Source organism: Tachypleus tridentatus, chromosome 11 (assembly GCF_004210375.1).
Source record: "Tachypleus tridentatus isolate NWPU-2018 chromosome 11, ASM421037v1, whole genome shotgun sequence".
NCBI lineage: Eukaryota > Metazoa > Arthropoda > Merostomata > Xiphosura > Limulidae > Tachypleus > Tachypleus tridentatus.
In genome coordinates this window covers 38,341,275-38,364,418 of record NC_134835.1, presented here as the reverse complement: position 1 = coordinate 38,364,418, position 23,144 = coordinate 38,341,275, and the positions used below count along the sequence as shown (strand labels likewise).

The window sequence follows — 23,144 nt, the reverse complement described above, 5'->3', positions numbered from 1 at the left end:
CTTGGTGATTTGTATCAAACAAACAAATAAACAAAGCAAATAATAGGTATACCATTAAAAGTCAAATTTAGGTTACAAGATATATCTTGTTGTTGGTACGTACTTCTAAACCTATTATAAACCAAGTACACAAATCAGAAGTAAGCTCTTCAGACTAGCTTACCCAAGTGTCGCTCAGCGAGCATGTTAGTTTGAACGTTCATCTCAACAACAGAACTTCTTCCCTTGGCATTAACGGCGTAAATTACTAGGATGAGAGAACTACCAGGAGCCAAATTAGATATCTCAAAAACTGGTTTACTATGGCTTGTTAGGTTGATTTGTAGATGTTTCCGATCCATGTCGTAGACCTCCAGCTGAAATTGTTGTCGAAGGCCTCCATCGTAGCCTGGCTTACATTCAACAAGAAGAAAATCGCTGGTATCATTTACCCAAGTACAGTTGGTTACCTGCTCAGGCGGTCCTGTAAATCAATCAACAAAGTATAAGTTAATTAACTATTGAGGAGGAAATTACACAATTTTATTTCTAAGTATATACCTCCAAGGTCCCGGAAATCCATGATTTATTTTGTAGGACTTTTTGAAAGATATAATAAATTTCAAATACAGATGGCGACATTTATTTAGATAAGATTAGTTATTTTCACTATATTATATATGTAACATTCAGACCATATATACATATATTTTTTTTGAAATTTCATAATAAAAGTAATTGTAGTTTCCAGAAAAAAGACTGGTTTGTTTCGAACTTAGCGTAAAGCTACACGATGGCCATCTGTCCCTAATTTAGCGTAAAGCTACACGATGGCTATCTGTCCCTAATTTAGCAGTGTAAGACTAGAGAGAAGGCAGCTAGTCATCACCACCCACTGCCAGCTCTTGAGCTATTTTTTTACCAACGAATAGTGGGATTGATCGTCACATTATAATGCCCGCACGACTGAAAGGGCGAGCATGTTTGGTGTGACGGGGATTGGAACTCGCGACACTCGAGTGCCTTAACCACCTGGCCATGCCGGGCCCAAGAAAAAGAAACCAGTTTTGCATACACTGATAAAAGTAGTTTAAATCTATTCTACAGATGCACAGGTCTGCTGGTTGAAGGGGTCGACTCATAATCTACCGTTTGTGAGTCCGAGTCTCCTTCAGCCGTTAGAGTTTTATAATGTGATGATCAGTCCCACTATTCGTTGACGAAAAGGATAACTCAAGGGTTGGTAGTATGTGATGTTGACTAGCTGTTTTCTATTTAGTCTATTACTGATAAATTAGAGGTGGCTAGCGAAGATAGCCGTGGAGCAGGTTTGGTTTGCGCGAAATAAAAAAAAAAACTTTTCAAATTAAAAGACATTTCCTTATACACGTTTAGATAAAAGTTTTCGTTTATACTTTACTATTGTAACCATACAATGCTCATAGTAAAATATGGAGTCATATTTTATGGCATTTACCAGCTTATAAGTAAAACACCATTAGTGTATCTAGAAACTTACAAAGGCGTAATAAAATAGTTGACTCTTTGTTCAGACAAACGACATAAACACAATCTTTTGTTGGAATACATGTGTATCGTTTCTTTTTGTTCAATAACAGTCGTTTCTAATATCTATTTCTCATACTAATAAATAATCACTAATTAATCTGTTCTTCAGTGACATAGCGGTATGTCCGCGAATTTACAACGCTGCAAACCTGGTACGATAGCGGTAGTGGACAGAGCACAGATAGCCCATTGTACAGCTTTGTGGTTAGTTCAGAAAATAGTTTCAGTGCTATTATGAATATATTTTAGCAAAATGGCGTGTAGGAATGGCCCACCCAACAAGAACATACTCTAGAAGTTGTGTCATCTTTCCCCATTTAAAACCTGGTTATGTTACGTCTTTTTCTACTAAAACTGTGCCTAGCTATTTTAGTAGAAAAATAGCTACATGAGTAAAATGAAGGCATAACCGTACAAATGACAAATGTATACTAAACAACAGCTGCTTTCTCGCGAATCTGGCCAAGCGTGTTTAGGCGTGCGACTCGTAATCTGAGGGTTGCGAGTTCGCATCCCCGTCGCGCCAAACATGCTCGCCCCTTTCAGCCGTGGGGGTGTTATAATGTAACGGTCAATCCCACTATTCGTTGGTAAAAGAGTAGCCCAAGAGTTGGCGGTGGGTGGTGATGACTAGCTGCCTTCCCTCTAGTCTTACACTGCTAAGGTGGTGATGACTAGCTGCCTTCCCTCTAGTTTTACACTGCTAAATTAGGGACGGCCAGCACAGATAGCCCTCGAGTAGCTTTGTGCGAAGTTCAAAACAATCAATCAATTCTCACGAATCTTTAAATAATGTTCCCATTATGTCATTATTTAATAGATAAATTAACAAATATGTCATCTAATTACCATCATAATAAAGTGTAACTATAGGAGTAAGAAAATTTGCACTTAAAAACCACCTATGTAGGGTATGCTAAGACATCCAGAGCATTAAAACATACTATTATAGCAAAGTCTTACTTATAAGTCACTTACATATTTAAAAGTAAAGGTGACGTTTAACTAAGTGATTTGGTTGTGTGTAAAGTATTTCACGAGTTTTTATGTCCGTATTAAATTTAATACATTTCTCACTAATCAGCTACATATGTACATTAAGTAGGCACTTAATCTCGCACAATTTATACGTTACTCGTGAAAAATAAAGTGTATTGATCTAAGGTCACGGATTTTCTCCTGAATGTCCATATTTCGATAGTGTTAACAAACAAGGGTAAGATATTGTATTCGTTATTTATAAGTGTTGTACCTCTTCATATACCATTAGGTTCGTACGTGTTATACTCTTTGTACAGCGTTAAGTTCGTACAATTATAAGAAAGCATAAATAACCTTAATATCGAATTTATAAGCTTTATCCTTCATATTCATTTGACAAAAAAAATAAATTAATGGTAAAATTCGGTGTAGTAAATCGTGATAGGTTAGTCATGTCTGAAGGTCTGCGTGTTCTTGTGAAACTGTCTTTTCCTTTTGTATTCTGTTACTGTTAGGTCATTAGAACTTCTGTTTATCGCTGCTGTACAAAGGTGACAAATATTTTCAAAGTAATGGAATAGCTCCAGGTTGTAGAAATCAATGACTCGTAAAACAAGAGAGGACTTCAGAGGCTCATGGATAAAATGGAAATAATCTTCTCTGTCAGAGTTTGTCAACTGAACCTGCATGATATATTATTATAATATTTGATATTTAATCGACTGTAGAGTGACGCGTACAGACTTCTTATTTGAAGCTATAAAGTACTTTCAACAATGATTAAATTAACTTCCTAAGACTTCTCACAAAATGAAAACTTTATTTATTGCAGAATTATGACAGTAATAGTAGTTTTTGACAGGAAGACGTTCGCCGAACAGTGCTTATAATGATTTAAAAAAACAACGTAATAATAAAGAGGTTGGCAAACAACATCCGTCATCTATTGTGGAAAGTGATAATTTAATAATTGAAAATATACTATAGTTCATTTAATACCTATATAACTAAGATAACAAAACTGTTTATGATAAATCGTTTTACTTGCAATTACTCAAGTCAGTAAGTGCTTACGAATATTTCTCCATAAGTTTCAAAATTGAGGACGTTGGTGGTAACCGAAACTTTTCAAAATTAATTTTAATTTACAAAAACACACTGCTTTGATGTTATATTAGTTTTGTTAAAGAACAGCTGTATTAACCATCTCACGTAAAAACTGAACAATTCTCAATTTTTGTTTTACTTAAATACAAAAGAACCATATTATTATATATCATACCAGAGATGAGAATTTTTGTTCTTTTATTTTTATCACAGGAAGAATAACACTTCGTAATTTGCGTGATGCTATACAGTCTATTCAATTTACCCTTATATCTATCTGCTAATGCTTTGTGTTCCAGAATGATAGATTGTTTTACAACAAAACAAAGACTTTATTTTTAAATAAAAAAGCAGCGTCTTTCCTACAGAACGTGAAAGTTTGCTCACATCCTCAAAGTTTTTTTAGATCAACAAGTAATCTTCATAATTACTAATAAATGCAACCTTGTTCTCTACTGTGTTTTACAGAGAACATTTGCCAATATAACTTTACCTGGTGAACACTTTATGTTGACATGTTTAGTATAATCATTTAAGACATAAACTGAAGCCAGACTAAAGGATATTTAACGGAATTATCCATGATTTAGATATCTCTAGATTGATGTTAAATTTAAAAATCTAAAGCCCTTCTACAAATTATTATTAAATAGAATTATTCATTCCAGTCAGTTTTTTTATCAGTAGTCCTTGCAAGATATGAAAATATAATTTTAACGCATTAATATGATGTATGGTGTTTGTTTTAATACTAATTTGTAAATCAGTTTACAAAGACTGTAAGTTATTAGTAGACCTGGCATGTCCAGATGGTTAAGGCACATAACTCCTAATCTGAGAGTTGCGGGTTTGAATCCTCGTCACACCAGACATGCTCGCCCTTTCAGCCGTGGAGGCGTTATAATGTTACGGTCAATCCTACTATTAGTTAATAAAAGAGTAGCCCAAGAGTTGGCAGTGTGTGGTGATAACTAGCTGCCTTCCATCTAGTCTCACACTGCTAAATTAGGGATGGCTAGCGCAGATAGCCCTCGTGTAGCTTTGCGTGAAATTTAAAACCAAACCAAGTTTTAGTAGTTTATTGTCATCAATGGCGTAGTGAGAAATGAAGCAGCTCCCCTTGAGCCACTTCAGACTTATTTAAACCATAGGATAAGGAAAGATACTTTCCACAAACAACGTGAATTTTGATTTAGTTGTTTTATTATATTACACCTCCTATTACATAATGACTAAGAAAGGCAAATTTTGAAACAAAACACTAGTTGTGCCTTTAAATTAAAAATCACGTTTTCTTCTCTCTTACTAGAGCTCCCCGCTAGTACAGCGGTATGTCTTTAAATTTACAACTTTAAATTAGCGGTTTGCTTCCCACAAACGCACACTCATAGTAGAACCTTTTATATTATAATATAAATTATAATCCTAATTTATTTACTTGATTTTTACGGTAACATTAAATATAATTCAGGATAACAACAACAAAAATACCTCTCTCATTGTTGTTACCCCCTCTCAGTGGCACGACGGTATATGTGCGGACTCACACTACTAGAAACCGAGTTTCGATACCCGTGTTGAGCAGAGCACAGATAGTCCATTGTGTACCTTTGTGCTCAATTCCCAAAAAAATACTCACTTTTGTTTTTTATTTCAAAATGTTCTTTCTGTACTTGATTAATAGAATATTCTCTTTCTTTCCAAATTAAATAAGATAAAATGCTTTATTAATTATTTGTTTAAAGTGATTAAAAGTCTTTCAAAATGCATTGTCATATAAACCTAATAATTGTTTTTAAATGAGTTTCTAGCGTGGACATTTTTTTTCTTATATTAAATAGGACTATTGATATAATGATTCCTTACGACTTTAAGGTAGACATAAAATATCAAAGGTATTCTGTAGTATAATCAGTTCCAGTGCCAAAACAAGTGTATATACGAACTTTAAAAGGCTTAATTAAGAATTTTGTGCAGGTCCCTAAAGGGAAAAAACTTTATTGTCTTTTAACAGGCTTTTACTACTTGACAGTTTTTTTTTTTTTTTGAACATGTCTTTTCATGGGAAACGTCAAGAGTATGATAACATTTGAAGTAACTAACAGTGCAGGATTTGACATTAAAGTATGATAGTATTTGAAGTAAGTAACAGTGCAGGATCTGACATTAAAGCATGATAATATTTGAAGTAACTAACAGTGCAGGATCTGACATTAAAGAGTTCAGTCGATTGTCGCAGCTTTAATTTTCTTATTCGTGGTCCATTTCTACCACTTTACAAATCGATTGTTTCAAACAGCCTGAGTTATTCGATCAGTTTCTGGACTCCCGTCTGAAGTCTGAGAACATCTCGCTGAATTTTCATTAAAATGTATATTTAAATTGATTTTACTGGATTACAGAAATACTTCATAGAGTCTTCTGTCATTTAATTCAACGGAAAGGAAGATTCTTTGTATTACAACCACGACACGTTTGGATAACAACATGGAAAACTCTGTTAAAGTAATTGCCTTTAATTTTAAATAGATTACAAAAACAATGACAACTGTTGTGTGCTGTCATCAACACCACTAAGGTCAGTCGACAGAATCTACTTTTTTTGTCATTAGCAAATAAATTGAAATATGAAACCTATCTGCTTGTCTTAGATAACAAACCACAAGCCGCGATAAAGCGCATTGTACAAAGATATGTGAACATAAACAAAACTTGTTCTTTCTCAACCATTAACTATGTTACCGTGTTATCCAACATTATTTAACTTTAATAGATCAATATATATAAAAGAGAAGGTTGTACGTATTTGTTAGCTACCTGAACGTTATTTGAAAACATTGGGTCCGAAATTAGAAGGTGGAAAATAATTTAAGTTCTAATTAACTAAGATGTGTATGTGTGTTTTATAGCAAAGCCACATTGAGCTATCTGCTGAGTCCACCGAGGGGAATCGAGCCCCTGATTTTTGCGTTGTTAATCCGTAGACTTATCAACGGGAGCTAATTAAGTTAGATAAGAACAAATAAAGACTTAGTGAATCCGTAACAAAACAAGTGTTAATGACATTTCTACAAACGTATAGTAAGTTTTTATATGAAGGTTGTGAGAAGATAAATCACTTCTCAGCTTAAGAGTCAGCTAAAGAAGAGAACTGTTTGAAATAGAGTGTTTAGTATTTTCAAAACATTTCCAAACGTTCTTATATGTTCCCACATCTTTTTCCAACGTTTCACTCGACGACGACCCGTTGCTATGGATTGAAATGTCGTAATCGTTAAACTCGCAGCTTGTCCACTGTAAAAGTTGCTGTTATTGTATTACTGAAGTAATTGTTCAGTTCACTAGATTCCTTCACTAAACATTAATTTTCCAAGGTTCATTCTACGGTTGTGTCATAATTATTTAATAAACAAAAATGTTCAATATTTTCAAGAAAAATGCCAGCTATATGATAACAGCAATTTACTACTAATAAATAAAACTCCTCTTTTATTTGGAAGCTAAGAAAACGTTCTTACCCACTGGAATAAGAAAAAATTTACAGGCGTCTTTCTGTATTCCTACCGCGTTTGTTCCTCTGCACGTAAAGGTTCCAAAGTCACTTTCATCTGCGGGCGAGAACCGAGCGACGCTCCTTAATCTAAACCTTGTGTGTGTAAGAATTTCTCTTTCTTGTTTGGAGTTATTAAAGGTCCAAAAAAAGGTTACGTCATCAGGATCAGCAAGGACATCACACTGAATTCGTACAATTTCTCCAACCATTGCGGTATAGATTTTTGTCTTCTGGTATTTGCACACAGGTTTATCTGAAATTTCATGCATATGTAGATTTGAAGAAACGGTTAGACATAAAGAAGTTATTTCATACGTTTCCTTATATTCACCAAGACAGACTGACAGATATTTTCATTTCAAGTCGTGATTTTTTTACAGATGAATAAAACTGTAAAATATTGTCCAGTAATTAGTATCGAATTAATTTTAAGTCATATTATTCTCACGTAATATACGTGATAAAAAACGTTTAATTATGTTCTGCGATAAATTTTTTTAATAGAAAGTACATACTAACAAAACATAATGCTAGATTTTTTTAAAAGTTTTGAAATATTTTTATGATAAGAATTCTATTTAGATATCTTTGCCAATGAATGAAAAGGATCTTCTTTTTATAACGGATGGATCTAATATAAATGGAAATGATGAATTATTCAACTTACATTTAATAGTTAACTCCATATCTTCACTTACTGTTTGGCCTTCTGAGTTCACAGCCAAACATCGATAAAAGCCGCTCTGTTCTCGACTAACATTTTCCAGCCGAAGGGACTGGTTATTGATGATTATTCCATCTTCGGAGTTGTTCTCTACCTCATTTCCCTGAAAAATCCACGTTATCGCTTTGACCGAGGGATTTGCTTTCACGTTGCAACTGAAATAAGCATCATCATTTTCATACACAGATTCAGACGTTCGACCCCCTTGGAGAGATATGCGAATCTGTGGTTTAACTGTGTAAAAATAAAGCCACCTATTAAAAAGTAAAAAACTGATTTTATATCAACTTTTACTGAATGTTGTTAATTACTGTTGCTTTTTTTGCTTTTAAATAACTCGTGAAAAGACATTAAGGACTGTTTTATTCTTCTAGCACGACTTTTTTTTTGCATTTTCACAACAAAACAACTTAATCCTAAAAAAATCTGGAAATATTATAAACAAGTGTACAAAATGTTGTACGTCGTGAAACCGATTATTGAAATTTATAGTGTGTACTAGTTTGTTGTTTCTTAGAGATATCTTTGAAGAAAATAAATCTACAAGACGTTCATGTAACAACAAGTAAAGAGAAATATAAAACTGTTCACTTTTACTTACAACAATGCAAACAAAAACAAAACTCTACCAATGTCTTAGCATTACAGCTTACTGTTGAAAACAAATAGTCGTACTTACAGAATACATTTAAAGTGATGGAGTCTTCTAAACTGCTATCTTGTATCTTAGGGTTGTTGACTCGACAAGTCAAATTTTTTCCATGGTCTTTACTAGAGGGCGCAATCACCAAAGTGCCAATGCTGATGTTAGGCTGGTGCGAAACGCTGGAATGGTGATGTCCCAAAAGGACGTAATTCTTCCACCAACTTATATGAGGTTCCGGTCTAGACCCACTGGTTCTACACTCGAAAGTGTATTTCCAACCAGCTTTGTAACGGGTTTCAGTTGAAAGAAGTCGTACGTCCAACGGCTTCACTGGGCAAGAAGAAAATACTGCTTATTACTGTTGCAATAAAACAAGGGTTTTGTGAAACTGTAGCCTAAAGTAACATTTCCCAAGCTGGGGGACGTGATGGTATCCCAAGGATTCGCGAGTCATGTCCGAAATTTCATAAAAAATGTTTAAAAAATACGATTTATAGAATAAAAATATGGTTCGTAAAATTAAATTCATATGAATGAAAATATTTAATGTTGAAATAGAGTTTTCATGTACACGGAATATTTTTCTTAAAATAAAATATATCAATAAGTTTGGAGGATTCGCAAAAAAAAAAGTAAAATTAAAAAGAGGACCTCAGGTTACTAAAGTTAAAGCATAATGCTTCTCACCCGAATGGGTCTCTAACAATGTTTTTGGGTCAAGAAGTTATATTTATATTTCATAATTTATTTTTTATTATTTTTAGTCCTCACTAAGAGAAACAATACATGTTTCATACTTAATTTCCAAGAGAGATATGTTCGTTTGTTTTGAATTTAGCGCAAAGCAACTCGAGAGCTATCTGCGCTAGCCGTCCCTAATTTAGCAGTGTAAGACTAAAGGGAAGGCAGCTAGTCATCATCACCCACCGCCAACTCTTGGGCTACTATTTTACAAACGAATAGTGGGATTGACCGTCACATTATAACGACCCCACGGCTAAAAGGGCGAGCATGTTTGGCGCGACAGGGATGCGAATCCGCGACCCTCGGATTACGAGTCGCACGCCTTAAATCACCTCGCCATGCCGGGCCAAGAAAGATCTCTAAGTGCTTTCAGCAGTAATAAGAACTTATATTTCTTTAGAGTTGTCTTAAACTTGTATAAATTTCAAGGTATTTTCATGAAAAACCTATCAACTATAATGAGTGTATGTGTGTGTTTTATTATAGAAAAGCCACTGTGGGCTACCTCTCGTATCTACCGAGGGTAATCTCAACCCTGACTTTAGCGTTGTAAATCCATAGGCTTACCGCTGTCCTAGCGGGAACAAACTATAATTAAATATAAACAAAACATAATAAATACACATATGTTAGAATTTCTACAGAACTCGAGGGAATCGCTTTCTTAATTAATTCGTTTATTTTCATTTTTCAAGTATCGCCTTTATGAGCGTGTTAAGATACAACTGAATCTCAATTGAATTATCCCAATTTATACTGAAGCAAAATGTCTATTGAATTATCCCAATTTATACTGAAGCAAAATGTCTATTGCTTCATAAATCAACTCTATATTTTTAATGAAATGTGCCAATCAACTTAGCATGTTAATCACTAAAGTTTAAACTTTTCGTACAGAATGTACTTTAAGAACAACAATCTTTGGACAAAGTCTCACAGAATGTTTACATTAACTCTCTTCTTTAAGAGACAGTTGACATCAACTTTAATATGAAGAGCTGATCGTTGTTGTGATTAACGAAGAAATGGATGATTTGCTACATCTTAACAAGTTTTTAACCATAGATATAAACATGTTAATTTTGGTAACACTTCTCAGGAGTAGTTTCGAAAAGTCGTTAAAAATGTAATTCGAAAACGGCTTGAACTTGGAAGTGCTTCCCAATAATTCAGACATGAACCTTTTATTTTTGAGGAAATTTTACCAAGAGAATCAGTTATAAGAAATTAACCATTAAAATCTTTCAAGAGTTCACTGAGAACATGTATTACCGTTATTAATTAAATAATCCGTAAGTTTTAAATTGGTAAAAAGTTATTTATTATACTGAATTAATATTTTTCGTTAAAGGGATTGTTTGTTTGTTTGTTTTTGAATTTCGCGCAAAGCTACTCGAGGGCTATCTGCGCTAGCCGTCCCTAATTTAGCAGTGTAAGAACAACACCCATATTTAAACTTTGTGATGGATGAGAATGCAAAATATTTTAATCAATTTAAAATATAATTACTCTAAATAATTACTAAAATACGGATTGGTTTATAATAGTTCAGTGTTTGCTGGTCTAAATTTATTTTTAAGCCCTTTTCTTTTACCTATCTATACGAGGCCTGGTGGTTAAGGTGCTCGAATCGTAAACCGAGGGTCACGGATTCGAATAACAGTCGCACCAAACATGCCCGCCCCTTCAACCGTGGGGCGTTATAATGTTCGATCAATCCCACTATTCATTGGTAGAAGAGTAGCCCAAGAGTTAGCGGTGGGTGGTGATGACTAGCTGCCTTCCATTTAGTCTTACGCTGTTAAATTATGGACGGCTAGTGCAGATACCCTCGTGTAGCTTTGCTCGAAAATTCAAAACAAACAAACAACAAATATGTTCATGGTTTACAACTGACGACTAGAAAGAGGACAACAAGTTAACATTAGCCTCCGCCTACTCTTAAATACATTTACTACCACAACACTGTTTGAAAGTGAGGTCAACATCATATAAAAAGCTCGAAATGATATCTCACCAGCGACCGCTCCTGGGTGAGGCCACGCAAAACAAAAAAAACATTTGTAATACAAAAAAAAAACCCAAACGGAAACAATAAGTTGGGACTAATATTTGTTTTTTTGCCCACTACACGTTGCGAAGAATTAGTTGTGTGTTTCTGGAACGAAGTGTTGATACGATTGGTGTTACAGCCAAGCAGAATTACAATTATGAAACATGAGGAAAAATAAAAATACTTAAAAAAATATTTTCTTCAAAGTTACGAAACACTTTTTTTTTTCATTTTACGACCTAATTAGAAATGGAACGCTTTAGAAATTATTTTTACAATACTATAAAAATAAAATAATATTTGTGGTCACTTTGGAAGTGGATAAATATTTTAAAGTATACTTAAAGTGATTTCAGCTTTAATCTAAATATTCGTAATCACTCTGTAGTGAGCCAGGACTCTTTATAGGATATACATATATATTTGTACCAATCCATGGACGACGCTACTTGCTCACTATTTTGACTTTCCAAAATATGTGTTACTAATTTGGTTTCGTTAGATACCACATTTATTATATGATTTATGTGATCAGGCTAAAGTAATTTAAAATATTGTACAAAATATGTATTTATACAATATACAGTTCAACAAACATTTTGGACAAGTGACTGAATGTGGACTGACGAATCAAATTATCATGATAGTAAATAGAGTAGTGATAGAGAAGTAAACTGACCAATCAAACTATCGTAATAGTAAACAGACTAGTGTTTGAGTAGTAGACTGACCAATGAAACTATAGTGACAGTAAAAAAGACTAGTGTTAGAGAAGTAGACTGACCAATCAAACTACCATCATGATAGTAAATAGACTAGTGTTAGAGTAGTAGACTGACTAATCAAACTATGGTAATAGTAAACAGAGTAGTGATAGAAAGTAAACTGACCAATCAAACCATCATAATAGTAAACAGACTAGTGATAGAGAAGTAGAGTAACCAATCAAATTATCATGATACTAGTTTTACTGTAGTAGACTGACTAATCAAACTATCGTAATAGTAAACAGACTAGTGTTTCGTTAGCAGATTGACCAATGAAACTATCGTGATAGTAAAGAGACTAGTGTTAGAGTAGTAGACTGACTAATCAAACTATCACGACAGTAAATAGATAGAAATATGGGAAGACTGACTAATCAAACTATCACGACAGTAAATAGATAGACTGACTAATAAAACTATCACGACAGTAAACAGATAGGAATATGGGAAGACTGACTAATCAAACTATCACGACAGTAAACAGATAGGAATATGGGAAGACTGACTAATCAAACTATCACGACAGTAAACAGATAGAAATATGGGAAACCCACAGTTCAAATCGAGAAAAACAGCAGCAACAATCGAAGAAGTCAGATTCGAATTCCACACTTGACATAAAAGCTCGGCGTTGAGATCAGTCCTAGCTAGACGTTGAATCACAAGTTCGTTCATCACTTCTTCTTCGTTTTCTTTCTCGTGGTCTTTGTCAAAAAGGTGTTTTCCCCGCCACCACGTCACGGTCGGGGGAGGCTTTCCTTTAAGACAATAAAACAGATTTCTTTGGAAATATGTTTTTTATCCAATCACGTTAAATTTATACATTAAATGTCTTTGAAGTTGTTTTTTTAATTATGGAAAAAAGTCCTGTTGATAAAGAAAAAACATTTTTAGAGGTTCGACAAAATACTTATAATAGAGATACAGTATACACTGTTTGTTCAAAAACTTGGACCCTATATTTTTCTCTCTCAAAGAGATTTTCAACTTTATTTTTTGTATGTTTTTATTATTATTCTAAAATAATGTTGCGTCTTCGATTTGCTTACAGATTTGTTTAGTTAATATAAGAATTTATAAAATTGCCTATAATATGAATGATAACGCCTGTTTGTTGAACTAATTTTTAACACAGTTCAAAATACATGAGATGATTTTCCTGTAATAAGTTGCCGGTGAGAAAGTGGTATGTTTATGGACTTACGATGCTAAAATGAGGGATTCTATTTCCCATTCTAGACACAACAAATACCTCAATACGACTTTTCTCTGAAGCAAACAAACAAAGCATCGAAAAAATATTTATTTTAGATTTCTTCATATGGTCCTATTGCGAACCGCTGTTCACAAATTTAATATACTCTAGCTAACGGATATAACGCTTTAGATCATTTGAAAGATGCTCTGCACATTAGAGCTTCCAATTCTAAAGCACTTATTCCTTCTTTTCGTTACGAACGCTTCCATTTAGTTAAAAAAAAAACAGATAAATAACAATCAGTGAATGTACTTTGAAACAAAATACTTTCAAAATTATTCCAAATATTTCATTTTTTTAGAATAAATTATTTTATCTTATTTCATATTAAGTTGTTTTTTTCAATTGTTAGCTCAATCTTTGAAACCAATTGTACATTTTTTTTCGTATTAATACCCGTAAAAATATTATTTATTTAGAACATAAAACGATATTAGGTTTTTTAATGCCTTGAGCATGGGTTATTTGTTGACTTTGGAAGTTCTGAGACGAATCGAAATATTAACAAATTTTAATCGAAAATTTGAAACATAGCCTCGCTTTTCTTACCTAACATTTAGCTCATGACAGAAGAACTTCTCTGTTAGAAACATAAAGCACTCAAAGGAATTGTTAGCACAGTACAACGACCTCATCCCCAGAACTTTTCATAAGTATGGTTCCCACGAGAAGGATACAGTAATCATAATGACAACGTACTGCGTAAGTAACACTGCTACATGAGAACCTTTTTTGTTTAAGCTTATATGAACGGGAGCTTTGAGATCTTAGTAGCATTTGAATTATGATGCATAACAAATATTACCCAAATGCATGCTCAGTATAGTGTGTGTGTGCTTAGTATAGTGTGTGTGTGCTCAGTATAGTAAAACTAAAGACATAATAGTACTTTTATGATGTGACAAGAATCTTGGTTGGTCGTGGACAAATAGCAGAATTTTGGTGTTTTCCACGATTATAATGATATCCTTGTTTTTATTATATGATAAAAATGGCAAAGATGTATTGTATTCTTAACCGATAAAGTGGCTATGTATTTACGTACAGATTAACTTAATCATTTTCATTAATGAATTAAAATTTAGATAATAATTTTACAAAGTAATAAATGCAAATAAAGTGCTCTCAGTTATTTCTTCATTGCTACTTTATTAACAGTATATTAGTTGGATTATTTGATGTATCTATTTTTAATAATTTTATTTTATAAGTATTATAGTTTTATTACAGAGTTACATTTTTTTTTAGCTTGGTATATGTATTGACGAATAATCTGAGTCTTCTAGTCGGCCTGAACCTCTTGAAATGTTATAGTATTTATGGTGATAAAGATTGTTAACAACGAAAGTACTCAGCTGTGACACAGTACATTCCAAGTTATATAAGTAACAACGTGAGAAAAATATATTTAATTCGCTACATCGATTATCGAGTAGTTTCTTTATCTAAGTGTGTAGCTCGCGCTGACTGGATGATTTGCTTGTATTATTGAATTCCGAAGAGCACTAATGAAGTGTTATATGCTCTTGCTGATTCTAAAAGAAAGGTCAACACCACCCACCGCCTACCCTTGAGTTGCACTAAACAGATACTGAGATTTTTCCGTAGCTCTTATAACACACCCACAACTCCAAAGTCCCAAGTACGATTTTTATATATTTTCTGTCAGTAAAGAACCGGAAAGAAAGAAACGTTAAACAATCGGCGGCTCTCAGTTCTGCTTATTGACAGTTAATATTGCATACCGTATCAAATTAACTTGTTTGTTTCTATATCGTCAAGCATAAAGCTGCACGATGGGATATATGTATTCTGTATCTAAATTCGGTTTTTCTAGCCATACGAGCTCTCAGACTGACCGCTGAGCCACTGAGAGTTTCCTATTAATTTTTAAAAATATTTTATCTTTAATATTTTTCATTTTTTCAAAGTTACACATTTCATAATAATCATTTGTTTCTGTATATTTGCAATGTGTTGCAATAGATTTCTTGTTTACAGGACAACAAAGAAAGCTTTCTATAGTACAAAAAATCTATTATGAAGTAAAACATAATGTAATTAAATTAATTAGTTTTCATTTATTATTCCACCTATCTTTCTGTTTATTATTCCACCTATCTTTCTGTCACAGCTTAGTATGAGTCACTAAATTAAATACGTCATATATATACATATTAAAAAAAAATAACAATCAAACTTCGTTGTTAGCGTTTCATTTCAACTGGCGAAGAAAGAAAAAAACCTCAATCCATAAGGACTTTGATAGAACGAGAACAAATGAAATTAGTTTTCTATTTTTTACCAAGTATTCGTTTTCTGTACTTTCAATTTGATTTCTACGTTTTACTGTGTCCTAAATAATTTAATTTATCAGATGTTTCACCAAAGAAACCTCTCCAAAAACATCCTACTTTTTCGCTTTTTTCGAACGTTTTTATTTTTCTATATACTGTTTTACAATAAAGGCTTACTCGAATACTTTGAAGTTCAAGTCGCACTGACTACCACAGAAACCACGAGTGCGCCAGCTCTTAGCGCTTCTATAACTATACTCCAAAAACAAAGTTAGATAAAACAAAACACCAATATATTTGTAAAACTACGTTTAACAGAAGAGAACAACTGACATGCCAATCATTTGATTTGTTTTTCTCCTATATATTTCACCTCTTCTCTAGCTGGCTAGAAAGCGTATATCATACATTGGTTTGGTATAAAAAAGTTCTGTAATACTTGTATAATTATATTGTTTCCTTATTATCTGTATGTAAATATAACAGGTTCTATGCTCTTTCGTTTATTCTGTTTTTACAAATAATCTAATAAGAAGTTTCATATAGTTTCCAATGCAAAAGTTTGTTTTTAAGAGACTGAAAGCCCACAAAAAGTATGTTACACTTTGCGCAGTTGGAACAATAGTCATTACCAAAACTGAGAAGTATCAGAAAAATTACATTTTGAATCTTTGAAATTCATACTTCGTATCGATTCCCCTCGGTGGTCTCAGCAGATAGCCTGATGTGGCTTTGCTATAAGAAAACACACACACGTGCACTTCATATCGATTTCCAAAATAAATATTTGTTACATGCTTATGAGGATGAAACAGTTTGAGTTATAGTCCAACTTAAAAATTACACAGACATTTTTGTTTGTTTGTAATTAAACATAAAGATACACAATGTGCTATATGTGCTCTGTCCACCACAGATATCGAAACCCGATTTCTAGTATTATAAGTCCGAATATATACCGCTGCGCCACTGGTAGACATACGTGGAACTACAAAATACAGCAATAAGTATGTCTTCGTGTATTCCCAAGACAGCTTTTCGTCAACCTGAAGATGACCTAAGAAGATCGAAACGTTGTTCTGTACTTTATTTTAATTAAAGTTCCAATACCCATACCAGCCGTCTTGAGAATACATTTTTACTTCAAGTGAGTTTCTCGTATTCAAGTATCTCTTTATCATTTTCTCTAGTAATATTAAATGTGTATGATTGCTATCTAGGTTCTGTTTTACATTAAACTGTGTATTTTTTATTTCGAATATATTATTATTTGGATTCAAAAATAGAACAACAATCTCAAAAAGTTTGGATTTGCTTAAAGAGTATCTAGTCAAACTAAAAAAAAAGACAAACCAATACGTTGATAAACAGCTAGTAAAGTATGGATAAGAATTTTCATATATACAGATCAGTGGAAAACTAAAGAGCATCTGCCATGTGTGAAATTGGATTTTTGTTTTGTTCTTTCGATTGTGTTTGTGCGTGTGTGGGGACAGTGATGTCAAGGAAATAAACCTAGCTATTTCCTGTAATAGAAAACATATTTCCTAGATTTACAGGTATGGAGTTTTCTCAGACTGAAAACTTGCAGAGCGATTCTCAAATTACACAAGCAGCAATGTTGCGAGTTTAATTATTCTATTTAAGCAACTACTGCAAAAAGTCATTAAAAAAACGAAAAGAAGTAGACAATGTGTCTAAACCGAAAATAAAGATAAGAAATATATAGATAATGATATTTTATGAGAGTTTGATAAAAATCTATATTAATGATGCAAGCAGATGTAGTTATATGTAAAGTTTTGTTTTGTTATTTATTTGTTGAAGTCATGTTTTCATTCTTAGTAACAGTAAGAGGTAATTTATGATGGTTCATGGGTAAACGACAATAAGTAATAAAGTATACCAGATAAGGTTTAAGTACCGAAATCTAGTGAAGTATTGGGAACCAATAGATTTTAAAGTTCTGACAAATATCACGTTAAGTGCAGATGGTTTATTTATCGATATATATTCTTCTTAATTTATCAATTTCTGATTCAAAATTATAGGCGTTATAAATAGTGTTTCAGATCCATCTTTTGCTTCCCACAAGTCAGTGTCTGAGAGGCCTTTCGCGTAATACCAGAACTCATCAGTTGGACTGGATGATGAGAAACAAAATATTTTATGAATGGTCAGTTATACAAGTGTAATACTTTAAAAGTTACTGTTTAAATATCGAATGCCAGTGAAGTATTAAATATAAAATGGTTTGCAGTTTCTAACAGAAACATCACAAATTGTAGATGTTGTATTTTCCCGCAATCCTCTGAATGACTTGTTTTGGTATTTAACGAAAGGTATGTCGTTTCAGTGATCTTTGAGAAATGAAGATAGATAGTACAGACTACTAATCTGGAGTCTTAAATGCACAAAATAAGGCGAATGATCAAAGCAAGAAAACATTTGCGGTTTACGTAATTTCAGGCGTAGTAGTTAAAAGTAAGATATACATATATATATATGCAATCCAAAACTCGTAAACGATATTTAACTCTGTACAGATAATAGAAGAAGAAAATCTCATCTATCAAATCATTTTGCTTCAAACCTGATCACTGTGATTAATAGACTGTTTTATCGTATCCTCAATCTCTGAAACAAACATATTAGCAGACCAGTGCGAATCCTCAGAACACAGTAGCCTCGAATTTCTGAAAACAAATTGGGTTAACTTTTTAGTCTGATATTGAATTGACAAACTGACAGACATGATATGTTATTCCTTTCGAACGTATAAAAGAAAACTAAACGTATGATATTTCTCAATAAGTTGGTGCTCTGGAGGTTTCAAGGTTTGGTTCTGCGTTAAATGGATATTTGGGAACGACATACCAGATGAGACGTGTTAGGGGTAATGTGTCTTTTTCTTTAAAATAGTTATAAGCCTTTAGTAAGCCACAAGCTCGTTTTCTGGTCTTAAATAAAAGATGAACATTAGGTTAACAATGGTATAGCCGCAGGAACAGAAAGTGTCGGAACATTTCTAACATCATGATAATTAGGTAATTAAAACCTGCATAGTTTTTCATTTAATTTAATTAAATACACCCTAAAAAGGATAATTCACTTTACTAACTAACACTAACTAAACTTAAAGTTTAACAGAATAATTGAATACTTTGAAGTAACGTGAATTATGTTAGTTAAGTTATTGTTCTACGCTTACTCTTGTTTCCATTAATATAAATTGAAGTTACGTATAAAATAACTATAGAATATATAGAATAATTTAATTTGTGTTAAGTTTGATTTGGTTCATTTAGAAATAAACACTGGATGATTTGTTCACATACATACACACACACACACAGGTGTACAGGAAACAAACAGCAGTTTATGTTTTCCAAATTGATTCAAAAAACATGATAGTAGCAGTTTGTCGTAACTTATTATTATTACTACACGCTTTTGTAAATTAATAAATAAACTGAACAAGCTTTCGTCCCAGTTATCTTCTACATTAGTAAAGCTTTATTCGTATGTATGCTTTACGGTGGAGCCATATGTAGTTATATGCTCTGCCAACCAAAGGGAATCGAGCCCCGGACTTTAACGACATAAGTACGTAAGCGTACCGCCATCCCACAGAAGGCCAACGTTACAGCAAACAGCATCGACAACTATAGAAACGACCGTTTGGTGGCGTTCTGTTTTACTCTTTTCGTTCAATACAACTCTTTACTACTTCTTTTAATGTGTCTTTCTGCAATTGTTTCGTGAGTTGGTCGTTTTCTCAAATCCTGGAAAGTCGCGAGTTTTATCGTCATCAAGAAAGACCAGTAAAGTAGGTAATTTCTAGGATTCACAAAGCAGTTAGTTTATTTCTGCGACAAGAATGAAAAACAGTGTCGGACCGCCTTCTTAACTATAACACATCTCTGAACACGAGAAAAAGGTGTTGAACCTACCGCTAAGTTGTGCGTTCTTTAATAAACTTTCTCAAGCTGCTCATTTTGTACACATCTCAATCAATCAATCAAAATTTTAAAATATACATTTATGGTTATGAAAGGAGCAACTTTATTCTAAAATACTGTTTTGTCTTTCAGCTAAGATATCAAAGTTTATTATAATGTTCATTTAAATATATATCAAGTGCAAATGGAAACAGAGTCATTTACAGATTTTTGGCACATCAAAAATTAGTGTTTAAAGCATGTCGTGAGATACAGATATTAAGTTTCAGAAATGGTTCTTACGGTTACTCGCACCATGGAAGAACTATTGACAATTGCTAAATACAAAGGCGTGTTCTTGCAGATGTTGTTACATTTTTGGTTCACTGCAAATTCACGACCATCCGATAGTGCAATGACCCATGGGTAGATTCATACTTACATTATAACATGTCACATCATTTTCTGTGGAAAGATGTTCGTACAACGAGTTTGTTTAATGACGTAAGCCATTTCACAACCTTTTGAAGAAGGAAGTCTTCAGTGTTCTTCATAGAATTAAATATTCCATGATAAGTAAGCGGTTCGAAAAAAAACGACAATTTCCGAATTCCATAAATCGATTCTTGGCATTGGCTTCACTTGCAAAGTGAGTATATGGTTACTAAAGGAAATGTTTTCTCCAAAAAACAACAAGATAACAATAGAAATGGACATACATTCTGGTTCGTAAGGATAATATATAAGGATTTGAAGTCGACAAAATCTCGTAAGTTAAACGTTTACAACCCACTCTTCAAAAACAACAGCTGTTTTCAAGAAACCGACGACCAAGGAAACTGGAATCTCGAATATCTCATTTGATTTCATACCTGTAAAAGCTTTACGATATAACTCCAATGGATTTTTATGTTTTGGATGTAGTTTTAAAACGGTAAAGAAATAAACATCAACGTACATCGGAGTTCTGGTAATGATGTTGTAACAGGTGTAAGTTTAGATTGAAACGTTTTTCAAAGAGCTTGTTACAACAGAGATTGTGGTAAAGAGCAACACTATGAAACTATGGCGGTGGAAATTACAGTGGAAATTCTCGTATAGGGCAGAACTAAGATTTGCAATGGAAATTTGCGATATAAAGTAATAGTATGTAATCACAGCCATACAATTTGCAATGGAGATTGTGGCATAGGACAATAGTGTGTAATCACAGCCATACAATTTGCAATGGAGATTGTAGTAAAGAGCAATAGTAACCATGACCATTCAATTTACAGCGGAAATTGTCGAAGAGCAATAGTGTGTAATCACGAAAATCAGATTTGCAATGGAGTTTTTGGGATAGGACTATAGTGTGTAATCACGAAAATCAGATTTGCAATGGGGTTTTTGGGATAGGACTATAGTGTGTAATCACGAAAATCAGATTTGCAATGGAGTTTTTGGGATAGGACTATAGTGTGTAATCACGAAAATCAGATTTGCAATGGAGTTTTTGGGACAGGACTATAGTGTGTAATCACAAAAATCAGATTTGCAATGGAGTTTTTGGGATAGGACTATAGTGTGTAATCACGAAAATCAGATTTGCAATGGAGTTTTTGGGATAGGACTATAGTGTGTAATCACGAAAATCAGATTTGCAATGGAGTTTTTGGGATAGGACTATAGTGTGTAATCACAACCATCTGAGGAAACAACATGAAGGATGCGAAGGACTTAGATTACTATTCTTATGAAATAAGAATAGTAATAAATATATTTACATCAGTTGAATAATATGCTGCTACTCTTTCTCTCAAAATCTCTTTAATATCAACTTGATGTGAAATTGCGAATTAGACATAATAGCTCAATATTGTATTACATTAATATTACCTAACAAATAATTTATTTTGATAACGTCTCTTAAATAAACTGAGTTTTTTAATACAATATTCAGCAGGGCCTTCACGAATTTATAAATTTAAGAATTTTAAACTTCAAACAAAATTAATATCAGGAATAGGAGGTCAGAAGAAATAAAGTTCATCAAAAGCGTGCCTTAAAATTACCCAACATCAGTGGAAGAGTATTTAAAATTTGTGTTTGAAAAACTGGATGTAATAAAAGAAATCAACTTTATGTAATAGCGTAAATAAATGTATTCCATTCATTTAACCCCCAGAAGGTACGTCACGTTGAAAAATGAAGGTCATAGGGTGCATTTTACCTCATACACAACGACCATTTTAATGTTGAATGTGACAGAATGAAGAATAGATATTTTCCACTTACCGCCTCTGGCTAAACACTTGAGTCGTAACGTCGAACCTTCGTTGTAAGGTCCTATCAATCTGTGAAGAGGCTGAAGATTTTCGTCTAGAATGACGACATCTCTTGGAGGAACTGTTAAAATAACATTTTGGAATCGTTATTTTTTTCCAAATAAAATGTACCATAACAGAAGGACAATAACAAGAAATCAAAGCAAGGATGGAAATTCCAGGCATATCTGAAAAATGTTGTTGTTTAATTTCGCGCAAAGCTACTCGAGGGCTATCTGCGCTAGCCGTCCATAATTCAGCAGTGTAACACTAGAGAGAAGGCCACCTATCGTCAACTCTTGGACTACTCTTTTACCAATGAATAGTGGGATTGGCCGTCACATTATTACGCCCCCACGGCTGAAAGGGAAAGCATGTTTGGTACGACCGGAAATCGAACCCGCAACCCTCAGATTACGAGTCAAATGCCTTACAATCAACTCGTAGGTTACCCTTTTACGAATCAAAGATGAGATTGATCGTAACGTTATAACGCCCCCAAGGATGACAGAGCGAGCACGTTTGATGTGACGGGGATTCAAACCTACGACCCTCAGACTGCGAAGCAAGTGCCTTAACCGTCTGGGCATGCCAGAGCAGGAAAGACATTAAATCAACAGCATATAATGTTTATTAGTGCACGCGAAATACAAATTAATAGAGCCGGTGAACGTAAATACGAGGTAACTGTACTTAATTAGCATTAATATAACTTTAGTGTTTTATTAATAATTTATCATAGACTGGTTAAATTAGTGATGATTTATTACATTTTAAAATATAAAACTGTAGATTACGAAGTGAGCACACTAACCACCTGGCCATACTTTGTTATTGTTTTTAATGCAAAGTTACATACAATGATATCTGCGCTCTGTCCACCTGGTTGGCTTTAACCCCGGATTTTAGCGTTATTAGTTCACATAGATACCGCTGAATTAGTTGGGAATTTAAAATGCCAATGTAATTTTTATGTTTTGTTTTATTAAAAATCTTACAAGTCCTGCATAATCAGGATAATTTACTTCTTATTTTTTATAATGGCTAAAAAATATTTCAAGTAGAACCAAAAAAAGAAACAAAATATTATGAATTATAAAAGATATTCGTGGTGTCACTAGGTTGTGGTTATTCACGAATGTAAGAAGTGAATATACGCACTGCACTCTTTTATCAGAAGTTGCTCCCCCACCAGCACAGCGGTATGCTTACTTATTAC

The 23,144-nt window shown here is 33.3% G+C and overlaps 1 protein-coding gene across 1 annotated transcript in view; it reads right to left on the bottom strand.

The window, feature by feature from the left end:
* Nucleotides 1-23,144, bottom strand: part of LOC143231953 (nephrin-like) — a 225,857-nt gene that overhangs the window by 35,740 nt on the left and 166,973 nt on the right. Inside the window, exons 5-10 of the mRNA XM_076466842.1 lie at nucleotides 21,897-22,007; nucleotides 12,678-12,881; nucleotides 8,593-8,889; nucleotides 7,857-8,147; nucleotides 7,155-7,442; nucleotides 164-463 (exon numbers count right to left, since the gene is read on the bottom strand). Of these exons, the coding sequence (XP_076322957.1) occupies nucleotides 164-463; nucleotides 7,155-7,442; nucleotides 7,857-8,147; nucleotides 8,593-8,889; nucleotides 12,678-12,881; nucleotides 21,897-22,007 (1,491 nt within the window). The remainder of the gene's footprint in view (nucleotides 1-163; nucleotides 464-7,154; nucleotides 7,443-7,856; nucleotides 8,148-8,592; nucleotides 8,890-12,677; nucleotides 12,882-21,896; nucleotides 22,008-23,144) is intronic.